Below are 23,410 nucleotides of genomic sequence, written 5' to 3' on the forward strand. Positions count from 1 at the left end.
GCATATGTCAAAAAAATTGACTTTTGGCTTTGTTTAGAAGTATTGCTGTAATGTCTGTTTTCCCCCTCTGGTACATTTATAGAATTGGAGCTGTCACGATTTGGTTGTTGGTCCCTCAGCTAGGAAGTGGAGTCACTATGGAGCTGCAACAGATGTTGAAGGAACAGGGTTGAGACCTGTGGTTCCTGTGTCCTATCATCATTGAACAACTCTTGCTGTTAGCCATCTCAACTAGTTCCTGAGAAACAATTTACGAGGGCAGCTGGGGATCTGGGGACGCAATTGAGATTCTTGATTTAACAAAAATAGACAGCAGAAGGGAGTTTAAGGTCCTCCCCAAGTTACGGCAGCATTCTGTTCCTCAGACCTGAACAAGTTGGAGATGTCAATGTCAAGTTTACTGTCAACTGCACAAGTACATGTACGCACAGGTGCAATGAAATATAGCATCATCACAGGTACATAGCATCAGAATAACAGCATTTACAAAAAAATCATGAGTAATACACTTTTAAAATAAGAAAACCCTATAAGAATAAATAAACACAGTTGATTTTACTGTAAAGTGGTCATGGTATTGCTGAACTGTAGTGATTAGGGTTATGCCATTTGGTCCGGATGGTGATGATGGATATTGCCTTCTGGAGGCAGTGCATCCTGTAGGTGTAACTGATGGTGGGATGTGCCAGAGATGCACAATATTTTGTCCACGTACCAGCATTCCTTCTAGCAGCAGCTGGTAAATGTATCCCACTGATCTCCCAAATGCTTGTTTGTATGTACACGTCTGGTGTTTGTAAGCTGGTAAGGGCCTCTATAGAGTTTCTTTAAAGCTGGCTGCTGTTGCTTTCAGTAATGCATGCCATAACCATCTGGGGGCGATATCTGCCCTTTCCAGACACAATACCACTCAGTCTCGTAAATGTGGACTGCTGTGTCACACCAAGCGCACAAAAGATTAATTGTTTGCTTTTGATTCTCCTTGTACAAGATTACTAATTTGCTAAATCTACACACCATCTTCCTGCTGGTTCCCCTTTTCACCGTCTCCATTACACAGAAACGATATTTAAGCCAGAGATTGCACAGTATGAAAAGATAAACTGAATGGGCATGGTTCCTTACAGACCTGACTGGAATGGGACTTGTCAGCTCAGATTAAACTTTGTCGCTGCTGCAATTAGAAGCGTAAAAGCAGCTTTTGTGGAATTTTCTTAACTGCCCAATGAACTGTGCAGAATGGTCCATTATCAGAATTCATGTGGCTGGGGTGAAGCAGCGGCAGACAAGGAATGGATGTAGAAACAATGAATTAGGAATATTGGGCATGTAAAGTCTGTTTTCTTCCAAGACAATAGCGTGTCACAGTGTGAACTTGATGACACTGCACCCTGCCCAGAAGGACTTAACAGCGGAAGCACAGTGCATGTGTTCCAGTGGCAGAAGCCAAGACCCACAAAATTCCAGGAACTAAGCTCCCTCTTGGGCTTTTATATCTGTACCTTTTATCCTTGGATATTAGGATACATTTGTCAGCTGTTCTTGCCAGACCCATCTGTGTATAATCTCTCCTCATAGGCTAACCTCTTCAGTTTCTGAATCACCAGGTTGATTCCTGGAATGAGGGGGGGAAGTTAGTTTGTATGAAGTCAGGGACTATATTTGCTGGAATTCTGAAAAATGAGAAGAGATCATAGAACATAGAATCTAGAGCACATTACAAGCTCTTTGGCCCACGATGTTGTGCCGACCATGTAACCTGCTCTAAAAATTGCCTATAATTTCCCTAGCGCATAGCTCTCTATTTTACTAAGCTCCTTGCACCTATCTAAGAAGTTCTTAAAAGACCCTATTGTATCCACTTCCACCACTGCCACCAACAATGCATTCCACGCACCCACCACTCTCTGTGTGGAAAAACTTACCCCTGACACCCCCTTGGTGCCTATTTCGAAGCATCTTAAAAGTATGCCTCCTTGTGTCAGCCACTTTAGCCCTGGGAAAAAGCCTGCTATCCACATGATTGATGCCCCTCAACACCTCTAAATAAATACATGAAATTATGAAGGGGAGAGATACGATAGAGGCAAGAAATTTGTTTACATTGGTAAGTGAGACAAAAGTAAGGGACATTACCCAAAGATTTTGGGGAGTAGATTTAAGATGGAAATGAGGAACAACTTCCCCAAGATTAGTGAATCTTTGGAATTCTCTGACTGGGAAAGCAGTAGAGGTTACCTTATAAAATATATGTAAGACAGGGTTAAATAGATCCTTAGATAGCAGGAAAATTAAAGGTTTTGGTGGTAAAGACAGGTAGATGGAGTTGAGCAACATGCACAAAATGCTTGTGGAATGCAGAAGGTCAATGTCAGCAGTCCTGATGAAGGGTCTTGGCCCAAAACGTCGACAGTGCTTCTCCCTATAGATGCTGCCTGGCCTGTTGCGTTCCACCAGCATTTTGTTTGTGTTGCTTGAATTTCCGGCATCTGCAGATTTCCTCATGTTTGCCTAGATGGAGTTGAGTCCATGTATAGGGCCAGTCTCTGCCCTCATCAATCACTGAAGAACTGAATTGGGAATAAGTTGTCCTCTGTCACAAGGGACCATTTAAGAGGGAAGATGGACCTGCTTGGTCACTTTAGTAGATATAGAAGCAAAATTGTTTTTTGATTAGCCCTTGCAGGCCATTTTAAAGTGTCTTTGATGTATAGTTGGAGAAATCTGTCCATTAATGACATGAGCATTTGATGGGTTGTCATTTGATCTGGGGATTTATGTGTTTGGTTGCAAGTTCCTAATGTTCCCTGTTCTTTCAGACTCAAAGATTTGCTCATCTGGAATTGGTTTGGTGCTGTTTGGTTTGCCCTCAGGGAGTCTGAGTGGAGCAAACAATATTAGAAATCTATTAATACAATGAAAAATATCCTGTTGCTTGGTGATCCTTCACTCTTGATCGTGACATCTCAAGGCAAATTTAGTCGGACTGTACAATAACTAATCACAGATTCTGTCTGGTCCTGTTCAGATCTGCATTATGGGTCATTCTGTAGGCTGGACTCTTTAATAATGTAACTGAGCTCTGAAGAGTGTTAGTTAATGGCCGGACTCTATGCAATCAATGCAGCTATTGAGGGAAAAGAGGGCTGTCTGCGGTCCTAGGCCGTAAGAGATAGGAGCAGATTTGGTCATTTGATCAACCAGGTCTGTTCAGACATTCAGTAAAGGTTGATTTATTATCCCTATCAACCCCATTTTCCTGTCTTCTCCCCGTAACCTTTGACACCCTGACTAATCAAGCCTATAAATCCCTGCTTTAAATATACCCAACGACTTGGTTTCGATAGCCATCTGTTGTGGTGAATTCCATAGATTCACCACCCTCTGTTTGAGAAATACTTCCGCATTTTTGTTCTAAAAGAACATTCTTCTATTCTGAGGCTTTTCCCGTGGGTCCTCGAGTCTTCCACCGTTGGAACATACTCTCCATGTCCATTCTATTATAGGCCTTTCTAAATTTGGTGAATTTCATTGAGATCCCCCATCATTCTTCTAAACTCCAGTGAGTATAGATCCAGAGCAGTCAAGTGTTCCAGTGTGACCTTTTTACAGCTGGACTGGTGTCAATGGCAAAGAACTGACTGGGCCTGGTGGAGCTCAGTGGGGCAGAAGCGACTCTCCCACTTGCGCTGTCTGGGTTAACGTGGCTGCTGGAGGAAGTGGGATTGGTTCCCGTCCAACTATTGGAATTATTCCCTCTGGAATTTGGGAGGAGAGGTAGAAAATGGTAAAACAATAATGTTGATTGCCAAGGATTGTAACTGGGGATGTGGAAGTGGATGCATGTTTGACATCTCTGCACCACGTGGACCCAGAAAACAAGTTTAAATGTGTCTTGGCAAATTTAGCAACTCTCTGAAGCCTCCGAGACAACAAGGTAAGTAGGAGGGCTTTTTGGAAACCGGTGTAGATGTTTCCTTGAAAAACAGTTTTACTTCTTTTATGTTTTTACTTTTGCGTTGGTGAAGGCTAACAGTTTAAAAATACTTATGAGGAAGATTGTCTATGTTTCATAGATTGGAGCAGATATATCTGTCTACATTGCTGCTTATCTATTATTATCAATCATTCCTGTAGATTACAGCCTTAAGTCATATTTTCTTATTGCTTTACGGTACTGCTTTGTACATTTGAGACAATTTGTAGCGGGAAGAGGTATTTCTGTCTTGCAAGCTGCCTAGCGTGAGTTGGGTTTCTGCGTGAATGTTGGAGTTGCAAAGAGTACCCAGATGTTGTTGGCAAAAAGGTACATTTGTGTTGTTGAGGAGCAAGGATCAACTTTGAGGTAATGGATCTTGGTGCTTGGCTGTGGAAAGCTAGCAGGGATCCTTTCAGTTTATAGAGTGAGACACTTCCATCAAAACATTTTACACCACCCCTTTTTAATTTACCTTCTTGATACAGCAAAAAAAAACAAAACAATAAATACTTGGCAGTAATAGGACAAAATCAGAGTTATTAATGGATTGTTTTAAGACTACAGTGTAATCAGGAATTACTTGAACAAGGTTCACTGGATTGGTTCCAGTCAGGAGTTGCCTTGCAAGGATAGATTGACTGGAATGGCCCTATATTCTCTGGAGTGTAGAAGCATGAGAGGTAATCTCATAGAAGCATACAAATCTGACAGGCCAGGTGTCTTGAGGCTAGTATCCTCTGGCTAGTGAGTCTACAATTGAGTATTTCTTCGGAAAGGCAACAGCCATTCCCTACCCCAGAAGCAATTGGGTGCGTGGTGATTTGAGTATATTGATAAAAAATTTTATGAACGTCAAAGAGTATAGCACAGGAAGTCCCTTCAGCCCACACTGGCTATGCTAACAAGACACCAAATTATCCTTTTAAACTTATAAAGTTCTTTTTTGTTTGCACATGATCCATATCCCTCCATTCCCTACATATTCATCTGCTTAATGATAAACCTACTTAAAAGCCTCTTCAATGTTAGTATCGTATCTGCCTCCAATACTATTGGCAGTCCATTCCAGATATTCACCACTCTTCCGGAAAAAAATTTGCCCTGCACCTCATGACGGAGTTTTGGCTGCCTTGCATAATCTTATAAAAGTCCATCTTGTCTCCCCTTAGTCTCCAGTGTTACAGAGAAAACAACCCAAGTTTGTCCAAATTCTCCTTATAGTACAGGCCCAGTAATCCAGGCAACATCCTGGCAAACTGCTCTGCACCCTCTCCAAAGCCTCCGGAGTCTTCTTGGAATGGGACAGACTTGCTCACAATATGCCAAGGGCAGCCTAAGTTAGTACATTTCAGATTCAGATTCAGATTCAGTTTATTGTCATTTATTGCACAAATGCAATGCAGTTAAAAAATGAGACAACGTTCCCCCAGAATGATATCTCAAAAGCATATGACAAAACAGACTACACCAGAAAATCCACGTAACGTTTGGCAATCCCCAATCCAGAGTCCGGAGATGCTGCTGCGTATTAATATTGCGCTACCGTCTAGCGAGTTCCCCGGAAAGGAGCTCCAAATTCACCAGACGAAAACAAGACCAAAAACTAAAGCTACAAGACCTGCACAAAACCACATAACTACAACATATAGTTACAACAGTGCAAATAATAGCATAATTGATAAAAAACAGACTATGGGTACAGTAAAAATAGTCCAAAGATGTTAAAGGACTGTAAGTTCAAAAGAAAATCACCACAGTTTCCACAAGTCCCCAGGCTCCCGACAGACTCGCCATCCCACGCCGGCGGCAGAAGGGAATACCCCCGCTATGGACTTCCAAGGCGCTGCACACAATGAAAGCTCCGTCGAAACCAGCCTCACAGATGCAGCACACACCGAAAGCAACCTGAGTCCGTTGAACCTCTGAGCTGACAACCATCCCCTCCGGCACAGCTTCTCCGAGCTCCATCCTCTGCCGAGCATATTAAGATGCCCCCGCCAACAGCCATCGACAACGCGACCTCGAGGACTGGGGGCCTGTTCTTCCCAGCAGAGTCCCGGACCTCACAGCAGCAGCAGCAACGAAGAAGGTCTTCCTGGAATTTCCCGATGTTCCTCCGTGCTCCCACATCCGTTTTCAATCGATTATGATTGCGCATGGCACCCCACTTCACAGTTAATCAGTTCCAGAGTGGCCAGTGCAAGCTGCGTCGCGCCGCCATCTTGGATCTGAAGTTTGCTTACTAAAAGATGAAAAAGATCTAGTTTTGTTTGTCACATGTACAGTATATCAAAACATTGAAACATAGAGTGAAATGTGTTTGTGAAACAGCTTGAATATTTGCTTGGGGCAGCCTGTAAGTATTGCCATGAGCTCTGTTGCCAACATAATGTGCCCATGACGCCCTAATTCTAAACTGTATATCTTTGGAATATGGGAGGGATCTGGAGCACACTTAGAAAATCTGCATGGTCACAGGGAGAACGTACAAACTCCTCAAATGGTGGCAGGACTTGAACCCTGATTGCTGCTCAGTGGCACTGTTACACTACTATACACCCTCCCTCCATGTGCTGTACTTATTATTGTCATATGTGCTGAGGTACAGGGAAAATCTCTGTTTACAGAGATCATTTCATCACAACAGTGCATTGAGGTAGTACAAGGGAAAACAATAACTGAATACTGAATAGTGTTCCAGTTACAGAGTGCAGTTCAGGTAAAAAATGAGGTGCAAACCTATGATGCAATAGATTGTGAGGCTGAGTCCATCTTATTCTATTGGGAATCAGGGTCTTATAACAGTGAGATAGAAGCTATCCTTCAGCCTGGTCGTACATACATTCAAGGTTTTCTACTTTCTGCCCGAGAGGAGAGGGAAACCGGGTGAATGTCTGGGGTAGGTGGGGTCTTTCATTGTTTTGGCTGCTTTACCAAGGCAGTGAGAAGTGTAGAGGAAAGTCTGGTTTCAGTGATGTGGACACAGCTCAGCACAACTCTGCAACATAACTTCCTGATTCTTGTGCACTGCCTGACAACTGAAAGCAGGCATGTCAGATGTCATCTTTGCCACCTTCTCGACTTAGAGATGCATGGACTTGAACCCAAAGGTCCTTCTATTCCACAGTTCTCTGTACATAAGGTGAACTGAGAGATGAGTGGGCCCCGGATGGGAGAGTGGACGAGATAAGGGTCAGTAATATCTTTGTTTCGGTACTGTTTAAACAATCCCTCATGTTTGCTTTAAGGTGTACAGATTTGGTATACTAGCAAAGTGTTTCAAGATTTATTGAGCTAACATGTTTTCTGATCTGTAAACCCATGAACACTTCCTCCCTACTTTACTCTCTTTTTGCACTTTTGAAAAATACGTTCTATTTAGAATGTAACGTAGTCATTTTTTTTGTATTGCATTTTACTATGACTGCAAAAAAAGTACGTTCTCACTGTGAACCACATAGGTTTCCTCCAGGTGTTCAGGTATCCTCTCAGAGTCCAAAGATGTACCAGCTAGTAGATTAATTGGTCAATGTAAATTGTTCTGTAATTATGCTAGGATTAAATCGGGTTGCTGGGCAGTGGGGCTTGTTGGGCTGGAAGGGCCTGTTCCGCACTGTACCTCGAACTAAACTAACAAATTTCATGACCTGCAATACTGTGCAAAAGTTTGGACACCTATATCTAGCTAGAGTGCCCAAGACTTCAGCACAGTATTTGTCAACGTGGAATTCTGCGAGTTTGAAAACCTGGCGAGAGTAAAGGATGTTGGGAATGGCGAGGGTGGAGTGCCATGCGGGGGCGGTGTGGTACAAGTGGTAGTGAAGGACTTCTGGGGGTTGGAAAGGTGAGCCCTGAGATGCCAGACAAGGTTATTTGATTCCAAGCAATTAAATTAGGGTTTATTGACCATTACAGAATGTCTTTCTGATGTTTCCCTCTCTCTCTCCCTTCCTCTTTTCCCAACGTGATTCCCCTCTCCCTGTCCCCTTCCCACTCCTAGTCCGCAGTAGAGACCCATATCAGAATGAGGCGTATCATCACTTGCATATGTCATGAAATTTGTGTTTTTGCGGCAGCATTACAGTGGAGGACATAAAATTATACCAGTACTATCCAAAAGTGTTAGGCACCCTAGCTATAAGTGCCTAACACTGTTGCACAGTATTGTGTGTCGGTGATTATAAACTTGATTCTGATTCTATAATGGGTATATTATTAGAATAGACAGCCAGGAGCTCCTTCCCAGGGTGAAATGGCTAATATAAGAGGACATAATTTTAAAGGGATTGAAAGAAGTTATAGGAGGGATGTTAGAGGTAGGTGAGTATGTGGAACGTGGTGGGATGGTCAAAACAGATAGTGAACAGCATTGTGTCAATGCCCAAAATTGTGCTGGGGGCATTCTGCAAGGGTTACCATTCTTCTGGTGCCAGATTAGTATGCCTGCAACTTGCTAACCCATACATCTTTGGAATGTGGGAGGAAACTGGGGGACCTGGGAGAAATCCATGCAGTCATGGGAGTATGTACAAACTCCTCAGAGAAAGGATTGATCCCTGATAGCTGGTGCTGTAATAGCGTTACACTAACTGCTACTGTGCAACCCTGTACATGGCTATTATTTAATCAAGAATTTTAGGTCTTGTAAAGCCAGGAGTATGATTCATCTTGTGAATGGTAATTCAGATTGGGGTCTTATAGATTACCACCTTGCTATTGCTGCCTGATGTCTTGTATTGCACAGTTTTGATGGCTTGGCTCTCTATTCATAGGAGAGTCTAGGATCTGAGGGCACAGCCTCAGAATAATAAGATGATCCTTTAGAACTGAGATGAGGGGTAATTTCTTCAGCCAGAGTGTGGTGAATCTGTGCGATTTGTTGCCATGGATGGATGTGGTGGCTGGATTACTGGACATTGAGACTGATAGGTTATTGGTTAGCGCAGAGGTTAAAGGGAGAATGGGATTGACTTTTTAAAAAAAAACATCGGACATGATTGAATGGTGGAGCAGACTCAATGGCTGAACAGCCAAATTCTGCTCCAATGTCTGGTGGTCTCGCTCGTGCATGACAGGAGGTTCACCAACACCAGGCCATTTTGTCCATTGACTATGTGCTATCAGAACCATCTGAAATCCAAAGCCAGCAGAGCTACTTTTTCCCTTTGAGGTATATATGTACCTTTCCCTCTTGAAGGATGTGCTTTGTGCTTGTTCGCCCTAACTATTCCCTACAGTGCTGCATAATCAAGGATGAACTTTATTTGCCATATACATTTATATGTATTAGAAAATTGCTGTGGTGTGATGGTGTGACATGTAACAAAAACAACATTCAGCAATTATAAGAAATTATATAAAAGTATAAAGAAATGTATATTAAAAAATGCTAATAAAGTTAGGGGCTAAAGGTTGGATATGGAAGAAAATGCCTAAATAGTAAATAAATATCTGCATTAACAACATTATAAAAAGTGGTTTAAAGCGTCTACAGTACAGTGACTGAGGTAATAGACAGAGAGGGGTATAGCTGGCTAACTAGAATGGTTGAGCAGATTAACAGCCTGGGGAAGAGACTTTAAGATGACATGAAATTATCGTTTGAATAGCCCTATAGCGTGTTCCGGAAGGGGGCTAGGGAAAAGGGAGTTGGCTGCGTGGCTGGAGTCTGCAATGTACTCAAACAATCTGGACGTGAAAGTAAAATCTCTAAATTTTCTGCTCTTGGCTCTGAGACTGAGTTAAGTCAATGCCACTGACTGCATAAAGTTAGGAGACCTAAACTTAGGAGCAAGTTCCCTTCAAGCCAAGCTATTCCTATATGGTTGGAAGGCAGATTTTTGTAGAGCAGCTGCGATACATTCTGTCAGATCATATTTAATCTGGTTCAAAGAAATTCGATAATATTTTACCGGAAATTCATTTTCCAAGAAAGGGCTAAGGCCTTTTGGGGAATTTTTTCCCAAGGAGCAATCAGAAGGACGATGGGCTGCATGGCCTTGTTGCCTTGTAATTCTCTTTTGTTAATGAGCCGTGTGAATGTTCAAAGCAAGAGTGTGATTGTCATTCCTCAGTAATTTAGGCAATCCCTCAATGAAACCTCTTTGTAAAGTCTGTGATCGTTTGGGTAAAACCTGGTGACCTGGCTTAAACCCATGAACACTACTATTTTTTCATTACTAAACATCTCTGTTGCTTCGTGCTCCCTCCCTCTCTCTTCCCCTCTTCCCAACCACGCAGAAGTCTTAGGCACATAGATATACAGCTAGGGTGCCCAAGACATTTGCACGGTACTGCAGTTATTTTATGTATTGCATTGTACTGCTGCCACAAAAATAAACAAATTTTATGACGTGAGTGATGATAAACATGATATGGGTCTCTGTTATGGACTGAAGGTGGGAAGGGGGCAGGGAGATGGAAATCATGGTTGGGAAGAGGAGAAGGGAGAGGGAGGAAGCAGAATGCACCAGAGACATTCTGTAATGATCAGTAAACCAATGCTTTGGGATCAAATGACTTTGCCTGGGTGTCTCAGGGCTGGGTATGTCTGCACTCGTGCCAACCCTTCTCTCTGGTACTCCTTCTATGCCTCCCGTCCCACGCTTCTTCCGCTGTTCTCCACCTTCACCATTCCCAGCATCCTTTACTCCCGCCAGATTTACAAACTCGCTGTTCGCTCCATGTTGACAATTACAGTACTGTGCAGAAGTCTTAGTCAGTCTAGCTATACAGTATATATGTGCCAAAGACTTTTGCACAGTGCTGCATTTAATTTATTTTTAATACATTTCTTTATGCAATATATAGTTTTTAAATTATTATGTATAGCAATGTACTGCTGCTGTAAAACAACAAATTTCACAACATATGCCAGTCACATTAAACCATTTTCTGATAGTAGAATGCCATTAAGATGGCCTAGGTTTTGAAGTTGCTTTGCTAATACTTCATCATTAATCTTACCTGTAGGTAGCTTCAGGTTTTTGATTAAAAAGTGGTCTTGAGGTTGCCTCTCCTGTCACTTGATAACCTTAGGTGATGTCTACACTCAGTCATACAACACAGAAACAAGCCATGTGACCCAACCCAATCCACACCCACAATCTAAGCTGGTGCATTTGCCCACTTTTGGCCCATATTTCTCTGCCTTTCCTATCTACTTCATTGCAATTTTTTAATGAATTGATCTGAATGAACAGTGTGATTTTCAGTCTGTCTCAGTACATATGGCAATAGTAAGCCAATTTAACAATTTAATGTCTCTTAATGAGAAGTTAGGTTTGAATTCACTAGAGTTTAAAGAATGTGGGTGGGATCTTATTGAAGAGCATAAAATTCAAATGGGGCTCGACAGTCTGGATATAGGAGGAAGATGCCTGTTGGTTCTGGCCTGTACTAGTGTGTAGAAAAATGAGGGGAGGGTCGCTTTGAATATTAAAAGGCCTAGACAGAGTTTTAGTTAGTGGGGTGGTGTTGCGTCTTTACCAAAGGAGGTGTAAGGCTCCTCGTCCCGCCGTAAGACCGTAAATCACTTTTGGGCTAAGGTGAATTACCTGCTTGGCTCCCCTCCCCCAATTAGGGTCACGTGAAGCCACGGGAGCAGGTGGTGGATAGTCTTATGAGCAGCTGGTGCAGATTACAAGTCCTGGTTGTGTGACCACTGACACCGGGCTGGTGTCATCTGCTCTGTAAAGACACAGCCCAGAAGAAGGCAGTGGTAAACCACTTCTGTAGAACAATTTCCCAAGAACAATCCTGGTTAGAGACTGTGATCGCCTACTTTATACAACACAGCACATATGATGATGAGATAGAGTGGATGTGGAGCGGATGTTTCCAATAATGGGAGAGTCTAGCATCAGAGAGTACAGCTTCAGAGTGCAAGCATATCCCTTTAGAACAGAAATAAAGAGTAATTTATTTAGCAGGACTGTGGTGAGTCTGTGAAATTCATGGTCCCACAGCTGGCTGTAGCAGTCAGGTCATTGGGTATATTTTAAAGCTGAGGTTGACAGATTCTTGATTTGTAATTGTCTCAAAGGTTATGGGGAAAAAGGAAATAGAATAGAGTTGAAAGGGAAAGTAAATCAGCTGTGATTGAATTGATGGGCCAAATGGCCTAATTCTGCTCCTGGGTGCTGCAGTCTTAGGATCTCTTTCCCTGGCTGGGGTCTGGAACTAAATATTACAACTTCAGGAAGCAGGGTAAGACATTTAGTGATGGAGTAATACAGCAAGTTTACAGATCCTTTAGCCTAACGTGCCATCCAAAATTCCCATCTAAGCTGGACCCATTTGACCCATATCCCAAATAACATTTCCTAATGTGTAGCTGTCCAAGTGTTGTTAAGGTACATGCCTTACCTTGGCAGTTTGTTCCGTTTATGTACAACCCTCAAGGTGAAAAATTTGCCTCTCAGGTTCCTACTAAATCTTTCCCCTTTCAGCTTAAAACCCATACCTTCTAGTTCCTGATTCTCCAACCCTGGAGATGTTCACCTTATCTGTGATCCTTGCAATTTTAAACACCTCTATATTATCACTCCTCAATTCTACTGTCGTCTCTAGTGAATAACATCCTAGTCTGCTTGACCCCTCTCCCAATTCTGGCCTTGTGACTTTTCCAAATTTTAATAACACCAATGTGTTGAGGCACAGAAGGAATTTGTGATTTCCTCCCTAAGTTCCTTCACTCTTGGCGCTTGTTAAAACACATCTGTTCAACCAAGTCTTTGGCCATTTGTCCCAGCATCCATGTAAGTATTTTCATGTTCGTGCTTTTTACCGAATGTATGCGACAGCTCACAGGTAGCTAAAAAGTTAAGAAATCTGACTACGAACATCACTAAAGATATCTTTTCTGAGGTAAATTGTGTTTAATTATCATGCAAACAGTGAAGGGGCAAGTGATGGTGAGGCGAGTTTGGGAGATGAGCCGGGATGGTGTGTTGCAGAATCATTGCAGATGGAGTTCTGATGCCTGTGCAGCTGGCCTTGGTGTGAGGAAGAATTGCTCTGAGCACCGAGAAGCTGGGGCCCGGGTAGAGGAGATTTGATACCCATACAATTAGCTCTGGTGTTAGGCTGGATCACTCTGGGCGCTGAGCTGATTTGGAGAACTTGAGAGTGGCTTCAGACTGGGCAGCAAAATCTGGGCCTGGAGAATGTTGTAGGGTTGGGGCTTAGACTACGGCGCCTTTGCAATAGCAAGGTCCTAGTTCCAGGTACGATCAGCTGTTTAAATGGCGGCCCAGATTGGAGGCGAGAGCCTATTTTGCTTACTCTTTGCAAAGTTCGGTCATCTCTCCAGGGCGCTGGAGCCTTCCATTGTTCCATTGTCTGGTTAATTAAACGCTGTCCCAGATTGAAAGAAAAGGCTTGGTGTCAGGATCCAAGGGGAGAGCCGATTTTGCTCACTCTCTGCGATGGTCATTCCTCTCTCCGTGGCACTGAGGCTATGAAGACTGTCCTGGCTGCTGTGCTCCGTGCCAGCTAATACGATGGGCTGATACCGCCAGGCTGCTCTGGGGTTCTGATCTGAGAAATCAATTTGGTTCAAAGTGTCGTTCACTTCAGTTGTTGGCATGACTTGTGTTTTGGTTTTTTTCTCTCTTATGCTTCGGATATTGGTCTTTTATTTTTTTTCTTTAATTGAGTTCTTTTGGGTTTCTTGCTTCGTGGCTATCTGTGAGCAAACAAATCTCAAGGATGTATAATTTATATGTCCTTTAATAATAAATGAACTTTGAATCTTTCTTTAAAGCATTATTTTAAACAATGGTGGCACACTAGTGTAGTGGTTAGAATAATGCTATTATAGCACCAGCATCTTGGGTTCAATTTTCGCCACTATCTGTAAAGTTTATACTTTCTTCCCATGAAGGAATGGGATTCCTCCAGATGCACCAGTTTCCTCCTGCACTCCGAAGATGTACGGATTAGTGAGTTTATTGATCACATGATTGTAATTAGGTGGCGTAGGATGTTGTGCTGGAAGGGCCTGTTACCATTCTGCATCTGTAAATAAAAAAATTATGATGCAGATGGAAGCCCAATGCTGGTCAAAATGGACTGGAGGTTAATCCCATTTGGTAGCTATTTATCCTTCAGTGCTCTTGACGAAGGATCTCGGCCTTACTTCCCCTCTATAGACGCTGCCTGACCTGCTGAGCTCCCCCAGCATTTTGTGTGTGTTGCTCAAGATTTCCAACATCTGCAGAATCTCTTGTGTTTACCTTTTAACCGCTTATGCAGGTTCTTAAATATACCATGGAGTTCTTGCCTCTGCCACCATGTCAGGCATTGAATTCCAAACCCCCACCAGGAGCGTTTGGTCAGATGCCAGTGAAGTGCCTTCGGGCTTTCTTAATTCACTGTGTTAAAGGTGCTATATAAATGGACGTTATTATAGTTGGCCTGCAGTTTCCTTCCTTTGTACATAAATGTTTCCATCTGAATGGAAATCTTACATTTATACTTCAATTCCGAGAGGGTTTGTGTGTGCCAGCAGCATCACTTGGCAAGCGCGAGCACCACATTTTTAGATTCTTGTGTAACCTCGGCGTGTGCGGTTTCCAGTTCAATGTCTAACCTGCAGATATAGGCAGCTGTTGCGCTTGCACTAGCCGCCATTGCTAAAATAGTTCACGAACATCCCAGGACTCAACTGTCCGTGTACCCTCTTAAATTAGAGAAGTACAGCACAGGAACAGGCCCTTCAGCCCACTATCTCTGTACCAGACTCAACACTGAATTGAACAAGTTCTCTTCTGCCTGGATCTGATCCCTATCCCTCTGTTCCTTGCATATTCATGTATCCATCCAGCAGCCTCGTATCTACTTCTGTCACCACCTCTGGCAGACCGCTCATTCCTGGCACCCACCTCTGTGTGTTTATATATAAAAAAAAAGAAAATGTATACTTGCCCCACACATCTTGTAGAACATTACAGCACAGTAACACAGGCCTCTGGCTCACAATAATGTTGTGCCGACCTTTTAACCTACTCCATGATCAATCTAATGCTTCCGCAATCTAATCATCCATGTCCGTCTAAGAGTCTCTAAGTGTCCCTACTGCATCTGCCTCTAAAAACTCATCACTCAGTTTGTTTAAAAAAAGAAAAATAAACTGCGTCTTGTATTCCCCCTACAGTCACCTTAAAATTATGTCCCCTCCATTAGCATTTCCGCCCTGGCCTGGCAAAAAGTCTCTGGCTGTCCACTTGATCTATACCTCTTACATTCTTGTACACCTCTATCAAGTTCTCCTCTTATCCTCCACTCCAAACCTTCCCCCCTCACCTTAACGCTATCCCTCTAATACGTGACATTTCTACCCTGGGTTGAGGGGTGGGGGGAATAAAGATTCTGACTGCCCACCCTATCTCTGCCTCTCAATTTTATAAACTTCTACTGGGTCTCCCCTCAGCCTCTGATACTCCAGGGGAAAGAACCCAATTCTGTCCAAACTTACTTTCAGCTCGCACCAGGTAGCATCCTGGTAATCCTCTTCTGAACTATTTCCTAAGCCATCCTTCCTGTAATGTAGTGGCCAGAACTGCACCCAATACTCCATGTGCAGCCTAATCAATGTTTGATGCAACTGCAGTATGATTTCTTGATGCCTGTACTCAGCTCCCCAGCCAATGAAAGCAAGCATGTCATATGCTTTCTGTACCACCCTCCCTACTTGTGTGGCTGCTTTCAGTTTGCTGTGGCAAATGGGGTAAGGCTGCTTGCAGAGGGTCACTGAAAAGGCTTCAGTTACTACTTGGGTCATTCGTTCTGAGCCCCTGGAGTATGTGGTGTTAGTGGACCTGAACATCTGTGCAGTGAGGCTGGGACTGTCATTAAATGATGCCAATTGTCCTGGGTGTTGGAAGTCCAAAAACGAAAATCCTAAACATTCTGGAGGAAATAAGCATCTACGGAAATGAATAAACAGTCAATGTTTCAGGGCAAGGCCCTTCATCAGGACTGGAAAGGATGGGGGGAAACTGCCAGAATGAGGAAGGAGAAGAAAATAGAAGGTGATTGGTAGATGGCAGAGTGGGGATGTAGTGAGAAGCTGGGAAGTGATTGGTAGAAAAGGCAAAGGACAGGTTTGGAAGGAATCTGAGAGGAGAGAGGACCTTTGGCAAAAGGGAAGGAGGAGTGGCACCAGGGGGAGGTGAGAAGAAGAGGCAAGAATGGGGAACTGAAGAAGATTGAAAGGGAGGGGAAAAATTGCTGGAAGCTGGAGAAATTGATGTTCATGCCATAGGTTAGAGTAGTGGTCACCAACCTTTTTAAGCCCAAGATCCCCTACCTTGGCCTTAGTGAGAGGCAAGATCGACCCCAGATCGATTAGTTACACGCATGCGCACCGGGGCAGAAAAGACCGGAAATAAAACCCTGCAACCTGGAAGTAGAAATAATGTATTAAACACTGGGGTACCCTCCCTCTTTTGCACAGCAGACCGGCTGACGTGGTGGGGGTGGTGTTAAATACGACGGGAATACAGCAGGACCGGCTGACGGTGGGGGGGTGATGTTAAATACGACGGGAATACAGCAGGACCGGCTGACGGGGGGGGGGGGGTGGTGGTGTTAAATATGACGGGAATACAGCAGGACCGGCTGACGGAGGGGAGGGGGGGGGGTGGTGTTAAATATGACGGGAATACAGCAGGACCGGCTGACGAGGGGGGGTGGTGTTAAATACGACGGAAATACAGCAGGACCGGCTGACGGGGGGGGTGGTGTTAAATACGATGGGAATACAGCAGGACCGGCTGATGGGGGGGGGGGGGTGGTGTTAAATACGACGGGAATACAGCAGGACCGGCTGATGGGGGGGGGGGGGGGGGTGGTGATAAATATGACGGGAATACAGCAGGACCGGCTGACGAGGGGGGGTGGTGTTAAATACGACGGGAATACAGCAGGACAGGCTGACGAAGGGGGATGGTGTTAAATACGATGGGAATACAGCAATACTTGAATCAGATTCCTTATGTCCTGTCTATTCCGCAATTTAGTTTTCATGGCTCTCGGCACTTAGCTGCTGTCCCGCTTGCTCACAATTTTTCTGCTGAAAAAACACAACGGGTTTGTCTTTAAGTGTAGGGTGATTGGACTCATATTTTTTCCTCGCGGCCCAGTGGTTGGGGACCACTGAGGTACACTGTGTAGAGCGTGGCGGGGGAGCTACATGCATGCGCACCGGGAAGAAAGAACGGAAATAAAATCCTGCAACCCAGAAACAATCTCTCAACAGTATTTGTGTGTGTATTTTTAATTTTTTTTCGGGATCTACTTGGAAAGTCTCAAAGATCGACCAGTCGATCGTGATTGATGGGTTGGCGACCACTAGGTTAGAGGCTGTCTAGACAGAATTATTTTCCACTTCTCTTTCAACCGGTTATTCATTTGCGTAGATGCTGCCTGACCTGCTGGATTCCTCCACCACTTTTTGCGTATTGTTCTGGATTTCCAGCACTTGCAGAGTCTCTGGTGTTTATGAAAATCCTAAATGCTTGAAAAGCATGTTTCTCCTTCTGTGGAGTGTTCTACATTTTCTTTGGGTACTCGGCACAGTCACCAGGGAGAATACTTGATTCCCAAGATTCAAATCCTGTTCCCTTACCGTCTTAAAGTTTGTTTCTGAGAAAATGCTTAAATGTAAAGCTCTTCTTCCTCTTTCGTTCCCTCAGGTTTGCATCTGGTGTTCTGTTTGTCAGAATCAGGGTTTTTTTTTAATCACTGATGTGAAATTTGGTGTTTTGTGACAGCACTGTAAGAGTATAAGATATTAATACTATGTTAGGATAAAAAAATGAAATAGAGGTATAAGAGCAATAGTGAAGTAGTGTTTAAAAAAACTAAAGTAATAGTTCCAAAGGTGAATAGTGAGGTCGTGTTCGTGAGTTCATGGACCATTCAAATGTTTGATGGCAGAGATGAAGAATCTGTTCCTAAATCAGTTTCTTCAGACTCCTGTACCATCTCCCTGATGATAGTAATGAGCCGAGGACATTTTCATTAATGATTTTATTGATCGGATCTGACATTGCCTTTCCTTGCTGCTTTTTATGGAGTTGGTGGCCAGTAGCTGTTGTTGACACAACTTCAATCAAACTCAGTGCACACACAAAAAATGCTAGAGGAACTCAGCAAGTCAGGCAGCATCTATGGAGGAGAATAAACAGTTGTCATTTCAGGTAGAGACCCTTCATTAGGATTGGAAAGGAAAAGGGCAGAAGGCAGAAAATGAAAATGGAAGTGGGAAGACTTGCTGGGTTCCTCCAGCATTTTACATGTTCCTGAAGAATTCCAGCATCTGCAGAACCTCTTGTGTGTTTATATTTAAAACTCCATGCATGTCCTGATGGAGGGTTTTGAGCTGAAGTGTGGACAGATTTTCCTTCGACAGATGCTACTCAACCTGCCAAGTTCCTCCAGATCCTTTGTTGCTTCATCCCACATTGTGTTGGGTTGGAACTGGTTGAAGATTGTTGTGTTGGTTGAAATCAGCTGATGCACCAATCCTGGTCAGTGTCAAAGAATGCAAGATTTTCTCTATTTGTTTTCAATTGTATGTAATGAAGGTGGGCACATTTGTGGAGGGGAATGAACAGTTGACGTTTGGGGCTAAGATCCTTCATCCAGATGATTTTTGGACTGAACATCAACTGTTTATTCCCCTTCATAAATGCTGCCTGACCAGTTAAGTTCCTCCAGCAAGTTGTGTGTGTTGCTCAAGATTTCCAGCATCTGCAGAATCCCTGGTGTTTGTGGGCACGTTTGCATGGTTGGGCTCGTTCTGCACACACTGCCACCCACCCCAGCCAGAGTTCTTCAACAGTACCCACAACTCAAAGTTCAACAACAGCTTCTTCCCCACTGCCATCAGGTTCCTGAACTGACCTGACAACCCCCAACACCATTAAAAAAAAATTATTTTATTGAGATACAGCGTGGAATCGTCCCTTCTGACCTTTCAAGCCGCATTGACCAAGCAATTCACCAATTTATTCCTGGCTTAATCACAGGACAATTTACAATGACCAACTAACCTACCAGCTGGTAAGTCTTTGGACTGTAGGAGGAAACTGGAACACCTGGAGGAAACCTGCATGGTTATGGGGAGAATGTACAAACTTCTTACAGGTAGTGGGAATTGAACCTGGGACAGCTAACCACTACACTACCTCCTGGTGTATTTCCCTCAGCCTGCATTATTACATAAATTACATAAACAAATTAACATGAATTATGTGTTTTGTAAGTTATATATAATTTACATTAGTTTAAATGCAAGTAATTTATGTTGCTGCTGTAGAAAGCTAATATTCATGCATTTATGTCCTAGGTCTTGAATGCAATGACCTTTATGCAATAGCACACTCAGAGTGCCTTAGTGAAACTACAGACCAATTTTTATCATCTTAGCCAGGAAAGGGTACATTGGACTGATGAATTGATTCTTGTGCTAGTGGGATTGTTGTGAGTCACTGTCACAGAGCGTGGAAACAGACCTCTTTGTCTAACTGGTTCATATCAATCAAGTTGACCATTTGAGCTGGGCGTAGCAGCCTGCCTGATGGCCTCTCCATCCTTTCAAGGGCACAAAGGACACGGGAGTAAAGGCATGGAGAACACCACCACTGGGAAGTTGCCCTCCAAGCCAGATGCCACCCTGACTTGGAAATGCATTGCCGTCCCTCCTCAGTTGTTGGGTCAATTCTGGAACTCTTTACAAATCTACAAAGCCCAGTAATTCAGATAGTTTACTGGGATGGATGCCACCGGAAGATTCATTCTTCCTCCCCACCCATTATTACCTGTCACCTGCCAGGTTAAGTTCCTTCTCCTTCCTTCCCCCTCCCCTCCACCTTTTTCTGCTCCTTCGCCCTTTTTAGTCCCGATGCAGGGTCCTGGCCCGAAACTTCAACTGATTATAGATGCCTAATTTGCTGAGTTCCTTCAGCATGTTGTGTTGCTTAAAATTATGTTTTTCTTGGGGGTCAAGTAAAAGGAAAAGTGCTTTGAAAAAATTGTGGACTTTCCATGTTATCTTTTACTTTTCTAATTATCCTTTTGTTTTCTTTTCTCTTGCTTTGCTTCTGCAGTAGTTAAAGATTACAAGGGAGCGTTGCTGCAGAATTTGAGGCCAGCAGCAGTGGTCGAAAAGGAGCTCGCAGTGGCAGAGTCAGAAGGAGCTGTAAACCAGGATGTGACTCCAGCAGCAAGCACTCCAGAGGTAAGAAGCTGAGCAGATACCACAGCACAGACCTGCTGGGTCCAGGCAAGGAGACAGGAAAGCAAAAACAGCAGATACTGCAAATCTGAAATCAAAGCAAAATCCTAGACATACTCAGCAAGTCAGGCAGTACCTATGGAGAATGAAATAGAATTAGTTTTTAGGTTAATAACTTCTCAAAAAAACTTGGGAAATTGGACAGAGATGGCTACTTAGCTGTTCAAACCTAGACTATGATACAGTATAATAATGGTTTAGCTACTTTGAGGAATTTTCTCTTGTGTGCCAGTTCCTCATAACTCTCCATTATTTAATCTTTCAAATATTAAACATATCTAATTATCTGGTCTTCTCCATCCTCGGGGCAGAGGATATCAGAGGTTTCCTCTGTCTGGGCAAAGACATTTCTATGGAGCTCTGTTTTAAATGACTACTCCCTTATTTTGTTGTAATATCCCCTCATTTACAACTCTCCCACCAGTAAACATTTCCATTTCAGATCAGATTTAGACTTATTCATCACATGTACATTGAAATGTACAATGAAAGTTAACAAACAACACAACCCAGGGATGTGCTGGAAGCAGCCCACGAGTGTCGGCACATATTCCATGGCCACACTTGTGGGTTGTCCCCAGCACATCCTTGGGTTGTGTTGGTTGTTAACGCACACAACACTTTGCACTGTATGTTTCAATGTACGTGTGATAAGCACAGCATGTTTATAATGCTCAGCAGAACACAGAGCATAGCAAAACAGAACATACCAAGCTAAGAAGCAATACCTACCCTGTCGGATCAGGTATGTTGGAATAAGGTCATCCTCATCCTCTAAATTCCAAGAAATACAGAACCAAACTGCCTAGCCTCTCTTAATAGTTCAGCCCTTTAATCCCAGGAATTAAGATTCAAGATTGTTTAATGTTTTATTTCCCAGTACTCAAGTGTAAAGGAGAATGAAATAATTGTTACTCTGGATCTGATGAAGCAGAAAAAAAGCCACAAAAAGATGTATAGAACACAATAATAAAAAGCACAATAAAAATAAATCCATAAGATTGCTTATGTACATTAATTGTACTTAAGGTGATCCTAGGTACAAGAGTGTCTGTATGTAAGGTGACACTGACAGAAAATGATGAAATGGTGGTGGTGGTTGCTGGTTTTAGTGGGTCTAGGTGTTGATTAGCGTGGTGAATCTCCTTTGGTTGCCTCCAGACTGTACACAACATTCCAGGTATTGCCTCACTCATACCCCGTGCAACCTCCGTATTCTTAAACTCAGCTCCTTTCTGCTGTATGCCACCTTAACTCACTTTGGACCTGCCTAACTCTCCGTAATTGCTGCAATAAAATGCCTAGATCACCAGAAAAATGAGAAATGGAATAGATTTTAAGCTGCAGAGAAAGTTAGGAGGGCCATATTTATTTAAATTTTTACTATTTAAGAAAGTGTAAATGCTTGTGATATGCTTTTCACTTCTCTTAATTTACCTTCCTGACATCCTGCTTGAGTTTGATGGTTTACGAGACTTCCGTACCCTTTGGGGGCAGGGTGGAATGTTCAAGTTCAATTGTTATTCAGCTATACTCATTTGTGCAGCTAAATAGAACAATGTATCTCTGGGGCCAAGATTCAACATCTAGTACGTGACACATACAATTATGATAGTACTTACAGTCTTAAGAAAATAACTTTAGCCCAAGTCCTTGAGTGGCATGGCCTGAAGATTGATAGGGGGTTGTGGTCCTGGAGCCACGTTTCTACAAGTGCAAGCATGTAGCAGTTCCTCATTATATCCCATGGTTCAGAATTTGCTTCACTGGTATAGGTTGGCAATAGGACGCCACGGAGCATAGCAGGTAGAAAAACAGTGTTGAAATTCAGACATTTCAGAGTTCAGATTTCAGTTCCAGTGTCCTCTGTAAGGAGTTTGTACATTCTCCTCGTGAACTGCATGGATTTCCTGTGGGTGCTCCAGTTTCTTCACATGGTCCAAAGATGCACTGGTTAGTAGGTCTTATGGAAATGTTTGTTTGATGATGAACTTCAATTAAAAAAAATAAACTACAGAAGAATTTTTTTTTAAAAAAGTAAATTGTGCCCTGATTAGACTAGGGTTAAATAAGTGGGTTACTGGGCAGTGTGGTCATTGGTTTGAAAGGGCAGGTTCCACACAGTATCTCTAAGTTTAAAACAAAAATAGGTAATGGACATCTAATCACCTCACTCATTCACGGAGTGAATTAGATAATTTTTTTCAGGTGCTTTGGCATCCACCAGGCTAATACCATCTAATAGATATCTTTGAGCTGAAATTTATTGCTGTTTAATCCATCTCAAATATCGTGGTTGTAATCACCAGTCTTATTTGTAAGGGAGAATGCTTTGGAAAGGGTTAGTGGTTCTTGCCTTCATCTGCTTTCAAAGTTTGCTGGTGCAAAGTTTTATTTCATAGTATCTGATGACTGTTGAAATGGGAGATTAGTGCTCAGTCTGTAGCTAAGCTGCAGATGGAAATTCAGTGTAATATATCTGATATATTGTTTCCGCAGAAAGATTGTCTATCTACAGTACCGAGCCACTTAATAAAACAGTGAATAGATGCAGATTTGCTTATCATGTGTACATCTAAACATACAGTGAAATGCCTCATCTGGGCTAACAACCAGCATACCCAACAAAGTGCTGCGGGTAGCCTGTGGAAGTCCAAATTAAAGAAAAATTTATTATCCGAGCTCGTATATGTGTCACCACATAAAACGCTGAGATTCTTTTTCCTCCGGGCATACTCAGCAAATCTATAGAACAGGATCAATGAACAACAAACTGTGCAGATGCAGATATAAATAAATAGCAATAAATAATGAATATGAAACAACAAGGTAAAAAGTCCTTAAAACTGAGACCATTGGTTGTGGGAACACCAGGAATAGAATGAGTGTAGTTATCCCCTTTTGTTCAAGAGCCTGATGGTTGAGGGGTAGTAACTGTTCTTGAACCTGGTTCTGTGCGCCCAGAGGCATCTTCTACCTTGTGAAGCAGCGAGAAAAGAACATGGCCTGGGTGATGGATGTTGCTTTTCTATGACAATGTTTCATGTAGATGTGCTCAATGGTTGGGAGGGCTTTATCCGTGATGCACTGGGCAGAATCCCCTACTTTTTGTAGGATTTTTTGCT

At 43.0% G+C, this 23,410-nt stretch overlaps 1 protein-coding gene across 1 annotated transcript in view; it reads left to right on the forward strand.

Annotated features, from left to right (window-relative positions):
- zfyve27 (zinc finger, FYVE domain containing 27) overlaps positions 1 to 23,410 on the forward strand; it is a 204,803-nt gene that overhangs the window by 35,796 nt on the left and 145,597 nt on the right. Inside the window, exon 6 of the mRNA XM_059947154.1 lies at positions 20,098 to 20,228. Coding sequence (XP_059803137.1) covers positions 20,098 to 20,228 — 131 coding nt within the window. The remainder of the gene's footprint in view (positions 1 to 20,097; positions 20,229 to 23,410) is intronic.

Source organism: Hypanus sabinus, chromosome 22, assembly GCF_030144855.1.
Source record: "Hypanus sabinus isolate sHypSab1 chromosome 22, sHypSab1.hap1, whole genome shotgun sequence".
Lineage (NCBI taxonomy): Eukaryota > Metazoa > Chordata > Chondrichthyes > Myliobatiformes > Dasyatidae > Hypanus > Hypanus sabinus.